This window comes from Dendrobates tinctorius, unplaced genomic scaffold (assembly GCF_039654945.1).
Source record: "Dendrobates tinctorius isolate UK_male_01 unplaced genomic scaffold, ASM3965494v1 ptg000044l, whole genome shotgun sequence".
In the NCBI taxonomy this organism is placed as follows: Eukaryota; Metazoa; Chordata; class Amphibia; order Anura; family Dendrobatidae; genus Dendrobates; species Dendrobates tinctorius.
The window spans coordinates 11,762,804-11,786,568 of record NW_027361712.1 but is presented as its reverse complement, the minus strand read 5'-3'; the positions used below and the strand labels follow the sequence as shown (position 1 = coordinate 11,786,568).

Here is a 23,765-nt window from a genome sequence, read left to right as displayed (position 1 = left end):
GATGTTGGAAATCATGAACTGCTTGCTGTCAAGTTAGCGGTTGAGAAATGGAGGCATTTTTTGGAGGGAGCTACTTATGAGGTCACGGTTGTGTCTGATCACAAATATTTAGCTTATATTGAATCTGCTAAATGTTTAACCCCTAGATAGGCTAGGTGATCCTTATTTTTTCTAGATTTAATTTTTCCATCACGTTCAGGCCGGGGTCTAAGAATGTGAGGGCTGATGCCTTGTCACAAAGCCTTGATTCAGTTTCTCCCCCAGAAAAGCCCTCCTCCATTCTTCCTCAGGGTATAGTAATTTCTATGGTATCCTCAGAATTGGAAACTGAGACTCACCAAGTACAGTCTCTGGCTCCTTCTGCTACTCAAGGATCTAAATTATTTGTGCCCATGCATCTCAGATTACATCTGTTGCCTGAGTTCCATGACTCTATCTTGAGTGGTCATCCCAGGGTCACTGCTACACAGAAAACTATTTGTAGACTTTTTTGGTGGCCATACATGTTTAACGACATTGAATGTTTTGTATCCGCTTGTGAGGTTTGCGCACGCGCTAAAGTTTTTCATAACCGGCCTGCCAGGGAATTGGCCCATTGCCTATTCCAGAAAGACTGTGGACTCATTTGTCCATGGATTTCATCACTAATTTGCTTTTTACTAGTGGGAAAACCTTTATTTTGTTGGTGGTTGACCGATTCAGTAAACAAGCTCACTTTGTTCTATTATCAGGGTTACCTAATGCTGAAATGCTTTACAGGTTATTTATCAATCATGTGGTGAGATTGCATGGCATTCCCTTAAGCATTGTTTCTGAGGGGGTTGCAGTTAGTCTCTAAATTCTGGAGAGCATTTTGTAAGAGATTGGGGATTGACCTGTAGTTTTCCTCTGCTTACCATCCTGAAACCAACGGTCAAACGGAGAGGACAAATCAGCCGTTGGATCAAATTCTTAGGTGTTTTTTGATTGCTCAGCAGGAGGACTGGTCCTCATTCTTACCTCTTGCTGAATTCGTGTTTAACAGTTGGGTTAACCAGTCATTTTTTTGTAATTATGGCTTTCATCCTCATTTTGGTGAATTCTCAAGGATGAGTTCTGATTGTGTGAGAGTAGAGGTTGCTATACAAAAACTGGGGGATGTCTGGAGAGAGTTTCACAGGAATATTGAGGTGACCTAGTGTCACCAGAACCAAAAGTGCTACTAGGAAACATTCAGGAGGTCTCATATTCAAGGTTGGTGATAAAGTCTGGCTTTCTTCCAAAAATATTAAATTGAAAGTGCCATCAGTCAAGTTGGATCCTAAGTTTATTGGTCTATATGAGATTTTGGAGGTAGTTAAGTTAACCCTGTGGCTTTCAGATTAAGACTCCCTCCATCTTTTCACATTCCTAAAGTATTTCATAAATCACTTCTAAAGGAGTTTGCTTCCGTTTTGGCTCCTTCATCTCCACCTCCACCGGTTTCTGTCAATGTCAGTTTTGAGTTTGAGGTTCAAAAGATTGTTCATTCCCGGAAAGTCCGTAATTCCCTCCAGTACCTCATTCATTGGAGAGGTTACGAACCGGAGGAGAAATCTTGGGTCCCTACTTGAGCTGTCAATGTCAATCATCTGGTCAGGGCCTTCCATCACAGGTTTTTGGGGAAACCTGGGGTCTGGTGGCCCCTGTAGAGGAGGGGGTACTTTCACGACTCCTCCGCTCAATGAATGATTGCTATGCTGTTCTACGGAAGCTGTCTTGCTGAGCTGTCTGTGTCTTGATTGACAGTTTGGTTGTACAATACTGAGAGGGGCTTGCTGGGCTTTTTGGTGCTTTGATTGACAGCTCTGCTGTTTAATCTGTGACTAGAAGTGTTGGATGTTGATCTCCATGAGGTCACTCATCCTCATTTTCACAGTCTTTTACTAGGCATTGCTCCTACTAGCCAGTTTCCTACTCCACACTGATGAGGGGCAATACCCCGAAACAGCTGTCTGTGGATGGATACCATGCTTTGGCATAGGTGGTTTCCTTCATTGGAGACTGCCCTTCCCGTGGTTGTTCCTTCCCAGTGAAAGACCTGGCTAGTCATTGCTTGCATTGAGAAACATGTGATGGTGTCTCCGCGGCTGTTGATTTACATGTTTTTGCATATTTCCCATAAGGGATGGGGGCATTGCTCTAGCATCACTGCGTTGAGAAACATGTGATGGTGTCTCCGCAGTGTTGGATGTTGATCTCCATGAGGTCACTCATCCTCATTTTCATAATCTGTGACTAGGGCGTGCGGGACTTTCTGCAGGTGTTCAGTGTTCTGGTAATCGCATACCTATTTAACTGAGCTGTCTGCTCCTGATCCCTGCCAGACATAGTTTGTAGTTACTGGTGAGTGTTAGCCTGATTTTGTTCTTCTGAGTTCTTATCTTCTGCTTCCTAACCCTTTGGACCGTGTTCTGACTACCCCTTTGTCTTGTCCTTCGGCTTTTGCTCTGCTATCTCTTATTATTGACCCTTTACTGCTACCTGACTTACGCATTTGTCTTTTGCCTTGGTTATCTCTTAGTATTGACCCCAGAACGTCTGACTCTTCTACCTCACGGCCTGTCCGTGAGTAGTGACTAGCATCACACTTACTTTTTTAGAGATCTAATCAGTTTTTAAATGATTTTGGTGAACCTACATGTCGTAAAATCCCCAAAAGTTAAACTATTTTAAAAACAGTACCCCCCCAACATATTCAAAACTGCTGTCAGGTAGATTATTAACCCTTCTGGTGCTTTCTAAGGAATTAATACAAAGTGGCATGATAGGAAGGAAAAAATGTTATTTTTACCATGTAAATGCTGATAACTTCTGAACAGGCTACTATAGCCAGAAGACTCTAAGGCCATTATTTGACCATAAATTGCCATGGCAAACATCAGGACCACACAATCATGATCTCAGGGTGCTGATGGGGTTAAAAAGGGAGCCCCCCCACACTCTGTTAACCATTTAGATGCCTTAGTCACTGTTGACAGCAGCACCTAAGGGGTTAAAAAGCCATGGCTATTGCCAACACCAATCAAGGCTGATACAGCAGGGTGTCACCTATAGTGTACACTTGACAGCTGCTGCATTTTCACCAGTTGGGGAATGCTATTGCTATGTGAGGTCAGTAAAAAGACGTATTGGTGGTCACTAATGGGGTATATCTTAGTGGCTCTTTCGATCAAATGGAAAAAAAAAGATATTTCTTTTTTTTAATTAAATATAAACTTATAAGGAATGTAAAATTTAAGCCCTATGTGTTAGGTGTCGGGTTCCTGCCTCTGCACAGGAGGAATCCCAAGCCTTGCCTTCTGCGGTCTCCCATTCAGTTCCAGCCACAGAGGAGGCTGCTCAGCAAAGGCGTCGATCCCAACGTCTTGCTCAGACTAGTGCTGTCAGGTTGGTTGCTGCTGCCACCTCTACTCCAGCTTTAGCAATCTGCACTAGTCAGCAGCGAGCAGCTCCGGAGGATAAGTCCTTTTTGCAGCCTACTGAGCATGCCGTGGGACGACCTCTCTTTGGAAGTCGGAAGTCACATGCTCAGGTCCTCAAGAAACTTTGATTGGACCATCAGGAAGGACCGGAAGGACGCTGCTATAAAAGGCTCGCATGGCCGCTCGGCCATGCGCTAGTATAGACTCTAATTGTTATTTGTGTGTATGATGATGGATGCATGTATCTGGTGACTGACTCCTTAAAGGGAATCTGTCACCCTTTTTTTCGACTATGAGCTGCTGCCACTGACATCAGAGGCTTATCTACAGCATTCTGTAATGCTGTAGTTAAGCTCCCGATGTAACCTGAAAGATAAGAAAAAAGAGTTAGATTGTACTCACCAGGGGGTGGTCCGGTCTTGATCCGATGGGTGTTGCGGTCCGGCGCCTCCCATCCTCTAATGGTGACATCCTCTTCTTTCCTTCCTGTCATGGCTCTGGTGCAGGCACACTGCTCTGCCTTGTTGAGGGCAGAGCAGAATACTGCAGTGCACAGGTGCCGGACCTCACCCGTTGCCTGCGCACTGCAGGACTCTGCTCAGCCCTCAGCAGGGCAGAGCAGTGCCCCTGCGCAGGAGCCGCGATGGGAAGGAAAGAAGAGGATGGCATCATATGAAGATGGGAGGCGCCGGACCGGACAGCGACACCCATCGGACCGGACCGAACGCCGGGGTGAGTATAATCTAACTTGTTTTTCTTACCGTTCAGGTTACAACGGGGGCTTATCTACAGCATTAAAGAATGCTGTAGATAAGCCCCTGATGTCAGTGGCGGCATCTCATAGTAAAAAAAAAGGGTGACAGATTTCCTTTAAGACTCTCTCTAACTGGTTATATTTGTGTTAGGGATTCAGAGTTAGAGTCAGTGTCAAAGGGTGGCTATGCTCACGTCACTGTGCTCCTAGTACTCTGCACACACTAGCATCCGATGGTGTTGCCCACTGCAGGGCACTATCGTACCGCGGCAAGTGACAGCCACCGCCTGTGCAGTGCTTATCTGGCCCAACCCGGGGCGATAAGCGGCATCTGCCTGAGCGGCACTGTGCACACTTGCACGCTTCTCTGTAATTGCATCTGTTCCTGGCACTGCAGTCACGGCGCCGAGCACTGATGGTCTAGAGGGACTCTATCCCTTGTCTCTGGGACAGAGTCCTGTGACCGTTTAGCAGCGCTCCCTCAGCCGGGTCCTGTGAAGTCAACAGGCTCCGGAGTTTGTTTCTTCGGCTCTGTGAGGTAACAGAGTTCATCCCTGTACACACCAGGTCAGTGGTTAACCCGCCGGTGTTCAGTTATTGCTCCGCCATTAATGAGCAGCAATTTTCCATCTCTGCAAGGTGGACCCCGGGTTGCGATCGCACTTCCTTATATTTTATATTTAGTGCGATCCGCAACCCTAACACTATGTATAACAAAAAAAGTCAAAAATTATTTGAATAGCCAACAAGAAAAAAACTTTACAACTCTTAATACCACATGAAGGAAATAAAATGTGTCTGATCATGAATTAGGGGAAAATGGCATGGCCTTAAACTAATCAAAGACATCCATACATGGAATTGGAATATTGGCACAAAACCCCCTGTGTACCAAAGATTAAACGTAAAACATGGTATATGGGGCTAGAGTTTGAGAAACCAAAATGTAGTATTATATAGTATATACTGTATTTACCTGTTTCATTATTTTTTACAACCGTTCAACTGCTGGCTTTTACATGACTATTTTCAATGATATGATGATATGTATATAGAGCAATGGTAGGAGGACACAGCATTCCACATTTAAATACATGTGTACTATATAACATCAGAAACTTGTTCATATCATCTTAACATCAGGGGATTTGATGCCTGTTTGTTTTTCTGCATTTTGGTTCCATTCTTTATTATTTCAAAAAGTTAATCATTTCAGGTTTCTGTCACGGGAAGCAATGGGAAAACATGATATAAGGAACCTGGGTCCCTAACTGCCCCTCAGACTAGGTGGGGGACCCTGTCTTTCCTTAACTCAGGGGTACCCTTGATGATAGGGAGGCCTGAGTCACCGACCTGTCCCTAGCTCCTGTCCAGCCTTGAGCTAAACCCTCAAGCCCCACCCCAGGAGGTGAACCTTAAAGGCCCCGTCACACACAGCAATCTCACTAGCGAGAACGCTGATTTTGTGACGCCACAGCGATCTCGCCAGCGAGATCGCTGTGTGTGACGGGGATCAGCGACTGGCCCCCCTGCCTGGTCTCTCGCTGGCCAGCACGCATCGCTGCGTGTGGCAGCGAGAGACCAGCGATCAGCGACGTTGGACGCTGGTTTCTAATGTAAACATCAGGTATCCAGGAGCCGCAGCTCCTGGATACCCACTGTTTACCTTGGAAACTGGCGTACACACTGGTTTCCAAGGTAAGCAGCGGGTATCCAGGAGTCACACGGCTCTTAGATACCAAATGTTTACCTTGGAAACCAGCGTGTACACCAGTTTCCAAGGTAAACAGCGGGTATCCAAGAGCCGCTGATCCTGGATACCCGATGTTTACATTAGAAACCTGCGTCCAGCGTCGCTGGTCCTGATCACTGGAGGGGCTGTCTTGTGACACCTCACCAGTGTTCAGCCTAACAATGTCTCAGGGATCCCATCATGCCGGATCGTTGGTGGGATTGCTGATACATCGTAACGGGGCCTTAATGGAAACCAAGATAAAGACCGACAGGGAATAAAGTAAACTTCACCGCAAAACAGGACGACACAATATGTGTGTGAGGGGAACACAATACAGAGAGGGAAATGACCGAACAACAAAGTATATTTCACCAAACTCCTAAATAAGGATTTGAGCATCAACAGCTACTCCATCACAGGACCAGTATGTAAGAGACATGCAAATGCTATAGTTGGCATCCAGGAACATACTGAGCCATACTTAAAGGGATAAGGCGATCCCCGCAGTCTCAGCCTTCAATTGAAACTAATCAAAAAGTTAACTCCTGCAAAGCTGAATATCAGAAAACAAACCACCACCTACGCCCAGACTCAGGCTGAGTAACAGGAACATTTAAGACTTCATATCAGACTCCCCAATGTGAGTCCAAAGCCAGCATGACAGTTTCTGACATGTAAAAGCATTGAACTAAGATAATGTTAGCAAACTAGATGGTGCCGTAAAGTATAAATGTAATGGTTACAGAGGAGTATAATATGTGTTTGATACCTACTTTGTCATTTTTAGACTCCCTTTTTTCACAGTTCCAAAGTTTCCAGATCCAAGTTCACCTTCATCCAGAGAAAGTTGTTCTCTTTTTATTTTGACGGTTTGAGCCCTTAGTTCATCGGGATCTTCATATATTCCGCGATATACTTCAGTATCCATTGGCAATGAATACTGTGATGGTCCTATTATAGAAAGTTATAATAAAATATTTTTTTAAAGAAACTATCAGCACCAAATGACAGTTCAAAGCAAATACAGGCGCTAGGTGCTTCACTGCGGGGCCAGTCATGTAACTCCTTTACCACCCAAGCCTGTTTTCAAATTCATGACCATTCCAAATTTTACAATTCTGGACAGTGTCACTTTGTGAGGTAATAACTCTAGAACGCTTCAACGGATCCCACTGATTCTGAGACTGTTTTTTCATGATATATTGTACCTTATGATAGTGGCAAAATTTATTTGCTATGACTTGCGTTTATTTGTGAAAAATGGAAATTTGGCCAAAATTGAACCGTGAACCACCAGGTGCTTCACAGAATTTTATAATGTAGAACCGTAACAATAAAAAAAATCACATTTTCCCACAAAAAATGCTCTTTTAGCCCCAAGTTTTGCATTTTCACAAGAGTAAAAGGAGAAAATGGAGCCCAAAATTTGTTGTGCTATTTCTCCTAAGTATGCAGATACCCCATATGTGGAGGTAAACTACTGTTTGGGCGCATTACAGGGCTCAGAAAAGATGAAGCGATGTTTTGGAATGCAGACTTTGATTGAATGGTGTCAAAAAAAAAATCACATTTTCCCACTAAAATGCTCTTTTAGCCCCAAATCTTGCAATTTCCCAAGGGTAAAAGGAGACAATGGAACCCAATATTTGTTGTGCTATTTCTCCTGTGTATGCAGATACCCCATATGTGGAGGTAAACTACTGTTTGGGCGCATTATAGGGCTCAGAAAAGATGAAGCTACGTTTTGGAATGCAGACTTTGATTGAATGGTGTCAAAAAAAAATCATATTTTCCCACAAAAATGCTCTTTTAGCCCCAAATCTTGCATTTTCCCAAGGGTAAAAGGAGACAATGGAACCCAATATTTGTTGTGCTATTTCTCCTGTGTATGCAGATACCCCATATGTGGAGGTAAACTACTGTTTGGGCGCATTATAGGGCTCAGAAAAGATGAAGCTACGTTTTGGAATGCAGACTTTGATTGAATGGTGTCATGTTGTGTTTGGAGAGCTCCTGATGTGCCTAACCAGTAGAAAACCCCCCAAAATGACCCCATTTTGGAAACTGGACCGCTCAAGGAATTTATATAGATGTGTGGCAAGCACCTTGGACCCACAGGTGCTTCACAGCATTTTACAACATTGGTCTGTGAAAATGAAACAAAAACATTTTTCCCACAAAGATGTTGTTTTTGCCCTAAGTTTTTTCATTTTCACAAGGATAGCAAGAGAAAATGTACCCCAAAATTTGTTGTGAGTAAGCCCATGCCCCATATGAGGTTGAAAACTACTTTTGAGGCAAAGTGAAAATCTTAGAAGGGAAGAAGCACCATATTAGAGTTCAGATTTTGCTGGAATGGTATAAGGGTGCCATGGCACATTGGCAAAAGTGCCAGAACAGAAGAACCCCTCATAAATGACCCCATTTTACAAACTACACTTTTCTATGAATACATCTAGGGGTGCAGTGATCATATTGACACCACAGCTGGGTCAAAGAACCATATACCATTGGGCAATGAATAAAAAAATAATTACAGTTTTACCACCAAAATGTTGTTTGTCCCAAATTTTACAATTTCACATTGGGAAATGGGTAAAAATGGCACCAAAATTTTTGCTGAATGTAGAAATACCCCATATGTGCCTGTAAAGTACTAATTAGCCATACGGCGTGACTTGGGAGGGATTGACCGCCATTTGCCTCCTGGAGCGCAGATTTTCCTGCATTTGTTTGCAGACTCCATATACAGAGCCCATAAGTGATAGAACAGCAGAATTCCCCCTTAAGTAACCTCATTTTTCAATTATATACCTTTGGGAATTTATACACTGGTATAGTAATGATTTTGACTTCATGGGTGATTTCCAGAAACAAGCAGCAGTGGATGTTGCTGAGTGAAAATTGCAAACTACCATTGTAGTGAACAGTATGTTGTAGTGACCCGTACGTTGTAATGCCCAGCTCATGCTTCTGGAGACACTGACCCGTAAATAAGGTGAGCTCTCATTGCTACAGAAATGCCAAACATGAGGATGCTAAATGTGGTAAAGGCACACTGTGGTTCAGGAAAGGAGCATTTTGATTTGGGAGCGCAGAATTTACTGGTTTTCCTTTGGGGGGGCGATAGCCATTTTGCTTTTCCATTGGCTTTATGTAACCACTGACATTGTCCCCCTATATTTTCATTGAGAGATGGCGGAACTTAGTGGGGGCTTTACTGTGATTTGAAGCTTTTTCTAGGATCATTTTACATAACATTTTGGATTTCATTTATCCTACGCTCTACGTTAACCACTTACATCGGGGTTTCCATCTAATCTACAAGTGACAGAATTCAGATGAAATCCCCGATGGATCAATTGCTTATAATGAGGCAGCAGAGTTTCTCACGACTCCACCTGTTCTCTGTTCAGTGGTGTTCTTCTTTAAAGAGGGGCACAAAACTTTGGCCAATGGCATTTTTATGAACACCTAAAGAGGCAGACAACGCCAGCTCAAAGGTCAGATTCCATTCACAATGACTCCATCTGCCTCAGCACAGAGAATCTTCCGCCAAAGAAACCATCCGAATCACGTATTTCAGAGATTTACACGGAACCCCCTTTGTAAGCTATCAGCGCAAAGCACGGGATAAATATTCACCAAGCTTTACTTCTGTCACGTCGGCGGCGGTAGCCGCCGCCGTCCCAGCAACAGCGGGGCCCGTCGCCGCCTTTACTTACCTGCACTCGCCGTGCTGCTCTGTGCCCGCCTCCTCTTCCTTCTCCTCCGTCCGGCGTGTGCCGGCTTCCTGCGGGCGCCTTAGGCCGCGGGCGTGCGCTCTGCAGATCCTTTAACTCTGCAGCACCCGCCCAGCGGTCTGAGCGCCCAATCAGCCGACTTCTACAGGGTATATCAGGCGTCTCCAACATGGAGGAGACGCCTGATTATCGTGTGGACTTCCCGTAAGGTATCCTGGCCTGGGTGTTTAGGGGTTTCTCCCCTTCTCACTCCTTACACTCCTCTGCCCAGTCCTGTACGCCGTGTCTCCCTCCTGTACTCCGTGCCTCCGTCCTGTGCTCCAGTGCCCAGTCCTACACTCCTCTGCCCAGTCCTGTACGCCGTGTCTCTCTCCTGTACTCCGTGCCTCCGTCCTGTGCTCCAGTGCCCAGTCCTACACTCCTCTGCCCAGTCCGGTACTCCGTGTCTCCCTCCTGTGCTCCAGTGCCCAGTCCTATACTCCAGTTCTCAGTCCGGCACTCTCCACTCAGTCCTTCGAGCCGCCCCTCTTGGTTCTAGCAGTCGCAGCATCTGTCTCCCTAGGGTCTGCCCCTAACGGCCCCTGTATAGGGGTCGGCACCACCTGGCGCGCTCACCCCTGGGAGCTCCAGTGCCGTGATCCAGAGGGTCCACTCTCGGACGTAACCTATTTGTTATCACAGTATACGTCACAGCATAATAAGGGCCATGGACCCTGCTAGCGCCTCAGCGGCCACCCAAAAAGAATTGCTCTTTTTGCGTGAAAATCAGACTAGAATAATGTCTTTTATGAAGTCCATGGACACCCGCCTTTCCGCCTTACAAACCACCGACCCGGGGAACGCCCCGTTGCTAGCAGGACTCCAGCAGGAGCTCGTGCAGCAGTGTGATGCCCAATCCCACATTCTTAGCTACATGGCGTCCGTGGACGACCGACTCCAATCGCTACAGTCCTCTGCTGCCGCTTCTGCCCTACCTCGGGATCCCCTATCCCATCCTCCACCACGCTTGGGGAAACCTCCCAGGTTTAGCGGCGACCCCAAGTTGTGTCGGGGGTTTTTGAACCAGTGCCGTTTGCACTTCGAGCTCCTGCCTCAGCAATACCCCTCGGATCGGGCCAAGGTAGCTTTCATTGTGTCCCATTTAGAGGGAGAGGCCTTAGCTTGGGTAAATCCCCTCTGGGAGAGAGATGACCCGGTGGTATCTAGCATCCACAACTTCCTGGATACTTTCCGCAGGGTATTTGATGAGCCTGGCCATGTGGCTTCCACCACGGAGGTTCTTTTCAATCTTCACCAAGGCTCCCTCACCGTAAGTCAATATGCTATCCGCTTCCGGACCCTGGCCTCTGAACTGGGGTGGAATAACGAGGCTTTGGTTGGGGCCTTTTGGAGGGGACTCTCGGGTAAAATAAAGGATGAGCTGGCTGGCCGGAACACCCCTACCACTCTGGAGGATCTCATATCCCTAGCTACCCGTATTGATTTACGGTTCCAGGAACGCTCCCGGGAGTCAGTTAGGGAGAAGAGATCTTTTCGGCTATACCAGGCGCCCATTCCCCCTCCCCAGCGTCTTCCAGTAATTCCATTCCTGAGCCCATGCAAGTAGACCATGTAAGGTTGTCAGAGCAGGAACACAGGGAGAGAAGGACACAGGGCCTTTGCCTTTATTGTGGCGGGGCTAACCATTTTGTGCGCACCTGCCCAGTGCGGCCGGGAAACGCCTCCGCCTAGGCCAGGTAAGAGAGGCCTCCCTAGGTGACACCGATTCCTCTCTACCCCTTACTATTTCGGCTTTAATTGTTTCAGGTCGGGAGCGCAGATCTGTGGAGGCATATGTGGACTCGGGTGCGGCTGGTAACTTCATCCGGCTCAAGGAAGTGGACCAGCTGCGAATTCCGGTTGTGACGTTAGAGAGTCCGCGCTCCATCGCTTCCGTGGATGACAAACCGCTACCTGAACCTATCACCATGGTCACTCTTGAGGTGGAGATACAAGTTGGAGCTCTTCATCGAGAAAAAAAATCGCCTTTTATGTTTTGCCCAGTTTGTCTCATGCCGTGCTCCACGGCTTACCCTGGCTTCGTCTACACGAGCCCGTTCTAGACTGGCATTCCGGGGAGATCCTCCGTTGGGGACACTTCTGCCATAAACGCTGTCTGTTGCCGGTATCTCGCCCCAGTCCGCAGTAAGCTCCTATCGATCTTCCTGGGCTTCCTACGGCTTACCACTCGTTTGCCGACGTCTTCAGTAAGAAGGAGGCTGAGATTCTACCGCCGCATCGTGCCTATGACTGCCCTATTGAGCTGTTGCCAGGAGCAATCCCTCCCAGGGGAAGAATTTATCCCCTGTCGCCGGCAGAAACCGCGGCCATGTCTGAATATGTCTGGGAGAACTTGGCTCGGGGTTTTATTCGGAAGTCATCTTCTCCTGCTGGAGCAGGATTCTTTTTCGTCCGGAAGAAAGACGGATCCCTTCGGCCATGTATTGACTACCGGGGCCTGAACAGTACAATGGTCAAGAATAGGTATCCCCTGCCGCTGATCCCAGAACTCTTTGACCGCTTGAGAGGGACCCGGATCTTCACCAAATTGGATCTGCGGGGAGCCTATAACTTGATCCGAATCCGCTCCGGGGATGAATGGAAGTCGGCCTTCAATACTCGGGACGGCCATTACGAGTATTTGGTTATGCCCTTTGGTCTCTGCAATGCCCCGGCGGTTTTTCAGGAGTTCGTTAATGAGATCTTCCGAGACCATCTCTACTCTTCTGTCATGGTATACTTAGATGACATACTCATCTTTCCTCCCGACTTATCCACTCACAGAAAAAGTGTTCGGCTGGTTTTGCAACGTCTACGGGAGAACAGACTCTACGCCAAACTAGAAAAGTGTCTGTTCGAGCAGTCCTCGTTGCCTTTCCTAGGGTATATCATCACGGACTCCGGAATAATGATGGATCCCGAAAAATTGGCTGCCGTGCTCAAGTGGCCACGTCCGGTTGAAGTAAAAGCCATCCAGCGGTTCCTGGGTTTTGCGAACTATTACAGACAGTTCGTTCCCTTCTTCTCCTCGGTAACCAAGCCCATCTCTGCTCTGACCAGGAAGGGGACCAAACCAAATGCCTGGACTCCAGAGGCTGAAGAGGCCTTTCTTGCTTTGAAGAAGTCCTTTGCTACCGCCCCGATTTTACATCGACCGTTGGTCAATAGGCCCTCCATCCTAGAAGTGGATGCCTCTTCTACTGGTGCGGGAGTGGTGCTTTCTCAGCGGACGACTTCTGGTCAAGTGGTACCGTGTGGATTCTTCTCTAGGTCGTTTTCTCCCGCAGAATGCAATTATGCCATTGGGGACCGGGAATTACTGGCCATTAAGATGGCCCTGGAGGAGTGGCGGTATCTTTTGGAAGGGGCAGTTCATCCATTCATAATCTTCATGGATCACAAGAATTTGGCATATCTTCAGTCCACGCAATGGCTCAACTCCAGGCAAGCCAGGTAGTCGCTATATTTCTCCCGGTTTGACTTCAAACTCCATTTTCGACCGGGGGACAGAAACATCAAGGCAGATGCTCTGTCCAGGTCCCTACAATCACCTGAGGTTGAGGAAGGTTCATCTCACATAATTGAGCCTGCCAAAATTGTCACCGTGGCGCCCGTGACGCTTTCTCCCATTCTGCCAGGCAAGACCTTCGTTCCACAGAATAAGAGGTCTGAGGTCCTGGATTGGGGGCATTCTTCCAAGGTTGCAGGTCACGTCGGGGTCAAGAAAACCCTCAGCCTTCTTTCGCGCTACTACTGGTGGCCATCCCTTCTCCAAGATGTGATTGATTTTATAGCCTCCTGTACGGCTTGTGCTCTGAACAAGGTACCAAGAAGTCTGCCGTCCGGCCTGCTCCACCCTTTGCCTCCTCCTGAAGCCCCTTGGCGACAAATTGGTATGGATTTCATCACCGATCTTCCACGTTCTTCCGGATGTACTACCATCTTAGTAGTGGTCGATCAGTTCTCCAAGATGGTCCATTTCATCCCTCTGCCCAGATTATCCACGGCATCTGAGCTGGCCAAGGTCTTCATACACCAGATCTTTAGGCTTCACGGACTCCCTCAACGAATTGTCTCCGATCGCGGAGTCCAATTTACCTCCCGTTTCTGGAAGGCACTCAGCAAGCTCATGGGTATATCTCTGGACTTCTCCTCTGCTTATCACCCTCAGTCCAATGGGCAAGTTGAGCGAATCAATCAGGTATTAATTGCCTACCTGCGTCACTTCTCTAACTCCCATCAAGACAACTGGGTGTCTCTTCTGCCATGGGCAGAGGTTGCCCACAACAACCATCCCAGTAAGTCCACCATCAAAACGCCGTTCTTCGTGGTTTCCGGCCAGAACCCTGGTGTTCCACTACCTCTCCCTACGCCTTCTGGTGTTCCCGCAGCAGATGCCCTCGCCACCGAATTTTCTCAAGTCTGGAAGGAGACCAGAGAAGCTCTTGAAAGATCCAGTATCCGGATTAAAAGACATGCAGACAAGAGGCGCAGGGACCTTCCACCTTACCAACCTGGCGACAAAGTTTGGCTGTCAACTAAGTATATCCGTTTGAAGTTGCCTTCTTACAAACTGGGTCCTCGGTACATCGGCCCGTTCCAGGCCTTGGGACGCATTAATAACGTGGCTTATAAATTGAAGTTGCCGGCTTCGCTTCGGGTCCCTAACGCCTTCCATGTCTCTCTCCTTAAACCTGTTGTGCTGAATCGGTACTGCTCAGTTCCCCCTTCTTCTCCTCAGCCAGTAGGGGATGATGATGTCTTTAAGGTGAAAGAGATTCTTGCTGTGAAAAAAGTTCGGGGGCGTACCCTCTACCTCATTGATTGGAAGGGTTTTGGTCCTGAGGAGAGGTCCTGGGAGCCTAAAGAGAATATTAATGCTCCTCGTCTTTTAAAGAGGTTTTTGTCTAACCTCAAGAAGGGGAGACGTAAAGGGGGGGTACTGTCACGTCGGCGGCAGTAGCCGCCGCCGTCCCAGCAGCAGCGGGGCCCGCCCGCGCCTTTACTTACCTGCGCTCGCCGTGCCGCTCTGTGCCCGCCTCCTCTTCCTTCTCCTCTGTCCGGCGTGTGCCGGCTTCCTGTGGGCGCCTTAGGCCGCGGGCGTGCGCTCTGCAGATCCTCTAACTCTGCAGCGCCCGCCCAGCGGTCTGAGCGCCCAATCAGCCGACTTCTACAGGGTATATCAGGCGTCTCCAACATGGTGGAGACGCCTGATTATCGTGTGGACTTCCCGTATGGTATCCTGGCCTGGGTGTTTAGGGGTTTCTCCCCTTCTCACTCCTTACACTCCTCTGCCCAGTCCTGTACGCCGTGTCTCTCTCCTGTACTCCGTGCCTCCGTCTTGTGCTCCAGTGCCCAGTCCTACACTCCTCTGCCCAGTCCTGTATGCCGTGTCTCTCTCCTGTACTCCGTGCCTCCGTCCTGTGCTCCAGTGCCCAGTCCTACACTCCTTTGCCCAGTCCTGTACGCCGTGTCTCTCTCCTGTACTCCGTGCCTCTGTCCTGTGCTCCAGTTCCCAGTCCTACACTCCTCTGCCCAGTCCTGTACTCCGTGTCTCCCTCCTGTACTCCGTGCCTCCGTCCTGTGCTCCAGTGCCCAGTCCTACACTCCACTGCCCAGTCCTGTACTTCGTGTCTCCGTCCTGCACTCCGTGTCTCCGTCCTGTACTCAAGTGCCCAGTCCTATACTCCAGTTCTCAGTCCGGCACCCTCCACTCAGTCCTTCGAGCCGCCCCTCTTGGTTCTAGCAGTCGCGGCATCTGTCTCCCTAGGGTCTGCCCCTAACGGCCCCTGTATAGGGGTCGGCACCACCTGGCGCGCTCACCCCTGGGAGCTCCAGTGCCGTGTTCCAGAGGGTCCACTCTCGGACGTAACCTATTTGTTATCACAGCATACGTCACAACTTCAATTTTTGGGAGGCAAAATGAAAAAAATCAACAGCAGGTGAAGAATTGATTTTTTATTTATTTTTTACATAATTCCTTGTGCTGTATAAGTCATTAGATGACTTTATTCTTTAGGTTGGTGCGATTACAGCGATACCAGAGTCATCTGCCTCATTATAGGGAATTTTCTGCCGGAGATCTGTCTGAAACACTTATTTCACAGATTTACATGGAAACCCCGGTGTAAGCCCTCAGCATAGAGAAGAATTGGTTTTATTTATTTTTAACGCCGCTCCTTGTGTGGTTTAAGTGATTAGGCGATTTTATTTAGGTTGGTGCAATTACAGCAATACCAGGTTTATATAGTTTTTTTATGTATGGCTGCTGTCACACACTAAAAGACACTTTTTTTTGCATCACCATATTTTGAGAGCTAGAATTTTTTGATATTTCTACTAAGGCTGGTTTCACATTTGCGTTGGGAAGAGCTGTTGAGGGCTGCGTACGTCCTCTGTTAAGCCCCACCCACTGCTGCACCTCTTCCACTCAGCTCCGCCTATGTCGACATGCATCCTGAATACCTATCTTTAACATTGGGTACGCAGGCCATCATCAGGCCATGCGAATGCATGCGGATGCCATTTTTCTCAAATTAATATGTTCTTAAGTGGAATATACACTGATAGGAACCCTCAAGCACTACAGCGCCACTAGCTTGCAATATGTTAATTCCTCTATGGTGCAACTGGAAGGGAATTTACTGGCAGGCTCATCCTTAGATTACAGCTGATCACTGGGAATCCCAGTGTCATAGCTTGCCATCAGTTTTTTTTAATTTTGTTAAACTGATTTGAACAAAATGTCTAAAAATGTCTAAACTGGACAACTCTTGCTATATGCACAGTACAGTCATGTATACAGTTAATATGTTGACAGTTTTGCACTTGCTTTCAATTTTTTTTAACTTAAAGTCAATGAAGCCTTTATTATTCATCACTCAGTAAGGCTATGAGGAGAGGTGAGAGTGAGACTCACAGAAGTAGCCAGGGATGCAATTATTAATGGCTATGCTTCAGAAAACTGGAAATCGTCTTGAAAAAGTCACAAGTTATGGTTCAAACAATATTTGAACAAAAATGTGCAATTTTTTTCTTACGTTACACCAATCTATGCAACTTTTTGGATAATGAGTGTGGCTTAGTTTGATGGGTGAGGTCCTCCAGAGCCTGACACATTTACCATAATAAAAGTCCATAATTGCTGGGATTTATGGTGCAAATCTACACCAATTATTAAAGTGGCATAGATAAGACTTTACAGAATACGAAAAAGGCAAAGATGTGCAAAATTTATTTTAAGAGTTGTGCGTAAATTGGGTACATATTGATCAGACAAGCTTCATATTAATCCTATCTCATGAAACATCATTCTTAAAAGGGCATTCTCAAGTTCTTAAATTGCTTTAATTAGGCAGCATGAAAATAAGCAAGTTTGCAATTTACTTGCTTTTTTCTATTTGCTGTCTTTATCCTGTAATGACAGCTTTTATATTTTAGCGTCTACAGCTGGTGTCCATGTAGCTTGGCCTCCAGACCAAGAATGTGCATAGTTACAATCCAAGAAAAAGGATAACTCCTAACATCCCAGTGAGTTCCCTCCAGCCCATTCATATCTATACAGCAGTTAGCTGCTTACCTTCTCCCCTTCCCTCCTCTCCTGCTCATCTTCGAAAGAGATGCAGTTATAAATCATCAGCCCCAAAGTTCTCAGAGCAGGTATGCTAATCACATGTCTGCTCTCACTGTCCTTAGCTGAGTGTTTGTTCAAATACCCTGTTATCTCTTTGCATAAATATAGTGGTAGAAGTGCTGATTGGCTGGTCCAAATCATATGTCTGTAGCCACTCTGTGTGACTGCAGACTTATGAATTCCCCCAGCGTGCACACTGAGGAGAGCCCACCCTGTTAGAAACCAGGAAATAAGGAGACTGCATAGTTCTGAGATGCTCAAGAGACAACTTGAGAACACCCCTTTAATAAATTCTTGAAAATGTTTTGGCAGACAGTATATAGAGATTGTAACCTACCTCTTTCACTTGGCCTCATTCTGGACACATATGGATTTGATGAAGAAACACTTCCAGCTCTTGTAACATTAGTTGTCTGGCAGAATAGGTATAATTAGTGAATGCAAATACTGGTAAGAAGAACTTCTGACGCAAAATCATAATCATAATCAATTCTAATGTAATAAAAAAAATTACATAACTTTATGATTATACAGTATTTTAAAATCTTAAAACATCTGAATTTAACATTTTCACCAAATATTTAAACGTTTGTAACTTTAAAGGCCCTGTTCTCATTAAGTCACCAAGACCCACAGATCCACCCAATTCCAGAAACTCAAATAATCGCGACAAAATAATCTTACATTTTCACTTCATTGGCTGTTGCAGGATTGTGGTAATAATACATATTGACTATTCAAGCAAATGCTCATCTATGAAAAACATGGATATTCCTGTACTGCCAGTGTGGAGATTAATTATTGGATAGTGGCTTTCTGATATGGCTATAAATTATCTTGCTATAATGACCATACAGGCCATTTGGTTTGTTTTGTCTTTTTAAAAATAGTATTTGAGCTTGCTATTTTTCAAGAAATGTTGTATTTGTCAGTGGTAACATTTTAGAGAACATATAACTTGCTACCTAACTTTTATTAATTTTTTATGTGGAGAAACAAAAGAAAACAGCAATTCTGTTGTTGTTTTTTCAAGTGTTAAATGTTTGGTATGCTCAGACACCAAATATGTTATATTTTTAGGGTATGTGCACACGTAGTTTTTTTGGTGTGCGGATTTTGTAAAGAAAGCCGCAGGTAAATCCGTAGGACAAAAGTCCTGCGGTTTTATCTGCGGTTTTGCCCTGCGGTTTTACACCTCATAATGGATGAGGTGTAAAACTGCAGCGTTTCTGCACCAAACAATTGACATGCTGCGGATTGTAAACCGCAGCAAAACCGCGCGGAAAAATCCGCAGCATGTGCACAGCTTTTTTTAATTTCCATAGGAAATAAAGGTACTGTACATCGCAGCAGAATCTGCTGCAGACCCGCAGCTGCAGAAACGCTGCGAACCGCAGCAGAATCCGTACCGTGTGCACATACCCTTTAGCTATGTTTATTTCTTTTCTATTTAAACCAATTTTATTGGAAAAATTGACATTATGGAGAGGGTGTTTTTGTTAAAAAAAAAAACAAATAAAAACATTTTTTTAAATTATGTGTACAATATTCTTTTGTCACTATCCTGGACTTGAACATGTGATCTTATGATCACAATAGTAAAACACAGTCCTAATTCAGTAGTTCAGTTTATAATATGCTGTCAGTGCTTTACTGAAAGGTAACCTATGAGGCACGCTTTCAGTGGGATCTGATAAGTTGTCATGTACGGCAAACCTAGAGGAATTTGTCAGGCCATAGAAACCCATCAGCAATCTACAATCTCTCTGCTCAGCTGTTGATGTGCTGACAGAGAGAGCGTTTTCCCTCTGTGAGGCTCCTCATGTGCCCGTACCACTCTCACTACCGACAATGGCATAAGAAGGGTTTAACTACTAGGATCAGTTACAATGCCAGTCCTAGCAGTTTACGGAAGGAGGCTTCCTGTGTATAAACCAAGGCTCATGTAACTGCACCAGCACAGAAGTTATACCATGAGATCAGCATGACATGTCAATCTTTCATGAGGTGATATGTGGTCATGATGGATATATACATCAAATATCTTTAAGGGGTTAATTAAAATCAAACCAAGAAACAAAATAGTTTTTGTCTGTTAAGATTAACTTGTAAATTTCACTGAGGACCAATATACACAGCTCATATTTCTAGTGTCCATATAGCCTGTATGGCTAGTATAGTAGGAACACTAATCTAGTAGCATGTTGGATGTCCTTCGGTCTAAACAGCTACAATGATCCCATGATGTATTAAATAGTTCTGCAGGAATATACAGCAGTTGATGCAAATTATATGGAAGTACTGGCAAGTAGTCTGTTCTATCTTTGTAAAGGCCATGGAATCCCCAGCAAGAACCCTTCAGGGCTGTCAGCAGTGCCCCTGCCTTCACTGTCAGTGCATTGCTTTGGGAGAAATCCTAGTGCTGGCCTGGTCCCAGGGATAAGGTGAATGATGACACTGGCCCCTCCTCCTCATGTGGGTCACAAGGCGAGGTCAGCTGGATAACACATGCAGCCGTGTCATGTGACCTTGCTGCAAATCTGGAAGAGTGGCTTGTGCAGTCAAGCAGGGCCCATCTTTGGCATGATCGCAGCAATACAGGTCTGGTCAGCCTGTTAAAGGGGCCAAAAGACAGGGAGACCATGGAAATGTTGGCGCTGAGAAATTGCGTTTCGAGTTCATGAGTGAACGAGCTAATTCCAGGAGTGCTGGCTGTAGGCATGCAGCTTAAGTCCATGCCTCTTCTCCCAGATGGAGAGTGTTTTTCAGCATGAATTCTAGATCAAGCAATGGGTTGAAGATGCCAGATCTTCATGGCAATGTTCCTAAGTCTGAGTTTGCATCAGAGGAAAGCCAGATATCATCAGGCAGCGATGACCAGAGCAGTGATAGTTGAGCAGGACATGTGACAACTGTACTGAGGGTTCCTCATAGTCAGCCTGGTAAGACACATGGTTTGCATGCCCCTCTTATGCATGCTTCAGACGTTTGTTCTGGTGTGCGAACAGGTGAGAGCGATATGGTAAATTCGAGGATTGGTGATGATGGTAGTGTGAGAACTACTGATTTGGCAGCAGAATTTGTGAGGATTGTTAGGGGTTTGTTTGCCTCAGTGGGGGGGGTCAGTACCTGGAGGTGTTTGACAAGGTAGTGCTCCATGGGATATGCGTCCACGAGCACTGCAGTTGATTTGGTGCGCTTGGATGATAGAGCCAGGAGTCTATGGTCCTTTAGCTGCTCATTTGAAGCTGGAAGTTAGAGATAAAATCTGGAAGGACAAATATGTTGAGATTTTTCTTGATTGCCACTTGATAAATACCATCTTGACATGGTTAAGCGAGATGAAAGGAAGAAAGATGAGGAGTTGCAGAGGCGTTATCGACTCAATCCTCTGACTTTTCATAATTGTCTGCAAGTTTTTACTGCATTAGCTAGTGTTATAGAGGAGAAAGCACCTGCAAATTGTTCAGCATTTTTTGTTACGGTGGTACTGCATGCTGTGCTATGATGAGCAATTCAATTTCAGAAAGATTCAAGGCCCCAGAAAATTTCTATAGGTCTATTATGGCCGAAATGTTGAATCATCTACATCATTTTTGCACTTTTGCCATATGATTTTAAAGATGGAATAAAAGGAATGTTTTATCCCTGTGAAAATTCTCTGTTGTCTTGGATTTTTCTGAAACCATGTTGTTTTGGAACTTGTGGGGGGTCACGGAATGGCCATTGTTGCATTGGAAATATCCACTAGATTCAAGATGAGCAATTCAGACAAAGGAAAGCTATGTGACTGAGATGGGGTTGGGACTATAAGAACTACTTGTGATTGCACCGAAAGGCGACCCCAAAGTAATATTTTCAGTACTTTTACAGGAGTTCTGGGGTTGCCATCAGTATGGTAATATCCTCAGCAGGTTTGTAAAAGGCTTGGGCTGGCAGTTTATTGAAAAGGAGTGCCATTTCAGATCATCCTGCAAGTTTAATCATGAATGTTCCGGATGCGTCCTACAGTCACTCCATGTGTTTGAAGAAAGGAAAGGTAAAGTCAAATGAGACTTCAGCAAAAAGGGACAACTCCAGTGAGAATAGATTGGATGCTACTGTTTCTAAGTAGATATCCTGATAAGGAAGTGGCTACCTTGTTGAGGTATGGTTTAGTTTTCATTTTAAGTTACCTTCTTTAGTTTACAAAACACAAAAGTTCAGCAAACATTTCAATACTAAAACTTTTCTTCTCTTATAAATTAAATAATTTTTAGGTAGAAACAGGTCTCCCTCCCATCAGTTGCATTGCATGAAATTACTTTATATTATAGAAAAAAAAGAATAAAAGTGCCTTATTGCAGTAATACCTCTCTGCACATCAAAATATTTTTTTTCGTCAGTAAAACAGCCGTGTAAAAAGCAGTAAAACAATCAGTGAAATCCACTTATCCATGGTAAGTTCAGTGATGGTTGAAAAACAAGCCAGGTAAAATCTCCTGCATCTCCCTTCTCGCCACCTCATCTGTGCATGGCTCCGTATCCCTCCGGCGCAGCCTAATGGTGGAGCCGCGCACAGATGAGGTGGTGACGGGGGCGAGTGGGGAGTGAGCAGCATGGTTTGTGTGGTGATGGGACCGGCAAGTCCTGGCCTCGTAGTGTAACAGCGGGACGCAGAAAAGTTTTAGTATTGATATGTTTGCAAAACTTTTGTGTTTTGTAAATACATTTTATAGGTTTAGAAATTCTGGAAATTTTTACCTTCTTTAGTTGAACTGTGTATTTTGCGGCCGAACAGATTGCAGTCGTCCCATTTATTCCCAACAATGGGGATGTTGTTAGGAATAAGGTGCAGAATGAAGTTATGCTTGGTAGAATGGCTAGAACTTATGCTACCCTATCCCTCTTTGGCCTTACTTGTGCTTTTACGCTTCGGGAGTGGTTCCGAAAAAGGAGCCTAATAAACTTAGGTTGATACATCATTTGTTGCATCCTATCATTACATGGGTTAATGATTGCATAAGTCCAGAGTTGATGTCAGTTTCTTATGTGTATTTTGATATGGCGGTTGAGTGGGTGTGTAGGTTTAGAAGATGGTCTCTGATGGCAAAGAGAGTCATTGAGTCCATGTTTTGGTTGCTGTCAGTGCATTCACAGGGTTTCCACTTGTTAGGTTATTACTGGGATAATAGGTTTTATGTGGATTGTTGTTTGCCATTGGGATGTTCAGTTTTATGTGCTTATTTTGAAAAATGTAGCTGTTTCATTGAATGGGTGATGAAGGAAGAGTCCGACCTGCATTGCAACTTACATTACATAGACGATTTCTTAAGCAGTAGACCAGTGGGGTTCCAAATATGCTCGCTACTACTTAGGACAACAGTGGCTCATTGTTTCGCTATGCCATTGGCACCCAAAAAAACTGAGGGTCCATCAACAGTGTTGATGTTTTTGGGCATTTAGATAGATTCTGTTAAAATGGAATGAGGGCAGATATGCTAATGGATTTAAAGGTTAGGAGATAGGAGGCCTTACAAGCCTGCAGAATTCTGCCTATGGGGAGAGTTTTTTAGTGCAGGCCACAGCAGGTATTGAACACCCTTTGCATTTTGTTTGGTTGAATTTGAAGCACAAGGCAGATTTGAAGGTCTGAGCTGAGTTTCTGCATTCTTATCATGGATGATCAGTTTGGTTGGAGTCACTGGTGTCTAATATAGATTTCATTTTCATACTGATGTATGGGGCAGGTGGTTTTGGGGCCTATTTTGGAGCTAAATGGTTTGTTGGGGAAGGCCGAATTCATGGAGAGCTACGAGTTTGATTAGAAACCTGGCCATGCTGGAAAAGTTTCCTATTGTTGTGGCTTTGAAGGTGTGGGGTAGCATTGATGGCCCTACTTTGGTCAGAGGTCTTGGCTATCCTATTCTAATGGGAATGAAACTGATTCATGGAAAATGTGTTCACTTGATTTATTTTTGCAGCTCGTGTGCATTATTTCCATACAAGGGAGCGCCGATCCTGAAAGGGCAGATGTATCTAATAAAGTGACCAAGAAAAATATTAGGTATAGTCACCATGATAGTGGAGGCCATTCTGAAATATTATGGGCGCACTAAAAATATAAAATATGTGTGCAATAATGTAAATGTAAATTATGTGTGCAATGCTGCAGAAACACTGATATAATTTTCATTTCTCTCTTTGCTACTATCGAAAAAGTTTACAAAGAAACTGTATAGTACCCGACAAATGGTCAAGACTGCAGAACTTTATCTAGAACCAGATTTAAAGTATTGTCATTTACAGTGGGGCAAAAAAGTATTTAGTCAGTCAGCAATAGTGCAAGTTCCACCACTTAAAAAGATGAGAGGCGTCTGTAATTTACATCATAGGTAGACCTCAACTATGGGAGACAAACTGAGAAAAAAAAATCCAG

The 23,765-nt window shown here is 45.3% G+C and overlaps 1 protein-coding gene across 3 annotated transcripts in view; it reads right to left on the bottom strand.

The window, feature by feature from the left end:
• SYK (spleen associated tyrosine kinase) overlaps window positions 1–23,765 on the bottom strand; it is a 546,937-nt gene that overhangs the window by 67,048 nt on the left and 456,124 nt on the right. For all 3 annotated transcript variants that reach the window (XM_073575337.1, XM_073575336.1, XM_073575338.1), the window contains 2 exons: window positions 17,685–17,760; window positions 6,706–6,883 (listed from right to left, as the gene is read on the bottom strand). In XM_073575337.1, the coding sequence (XP_073431438.1) occupies window positions 6,706–6,883; window positions 17,685–17,760 (254 nt within the window). The remainder of the gene's footprint in view (window positions 1–6,705; window positions 6,884–17,684; window positions 17,761–23,765) is intronic.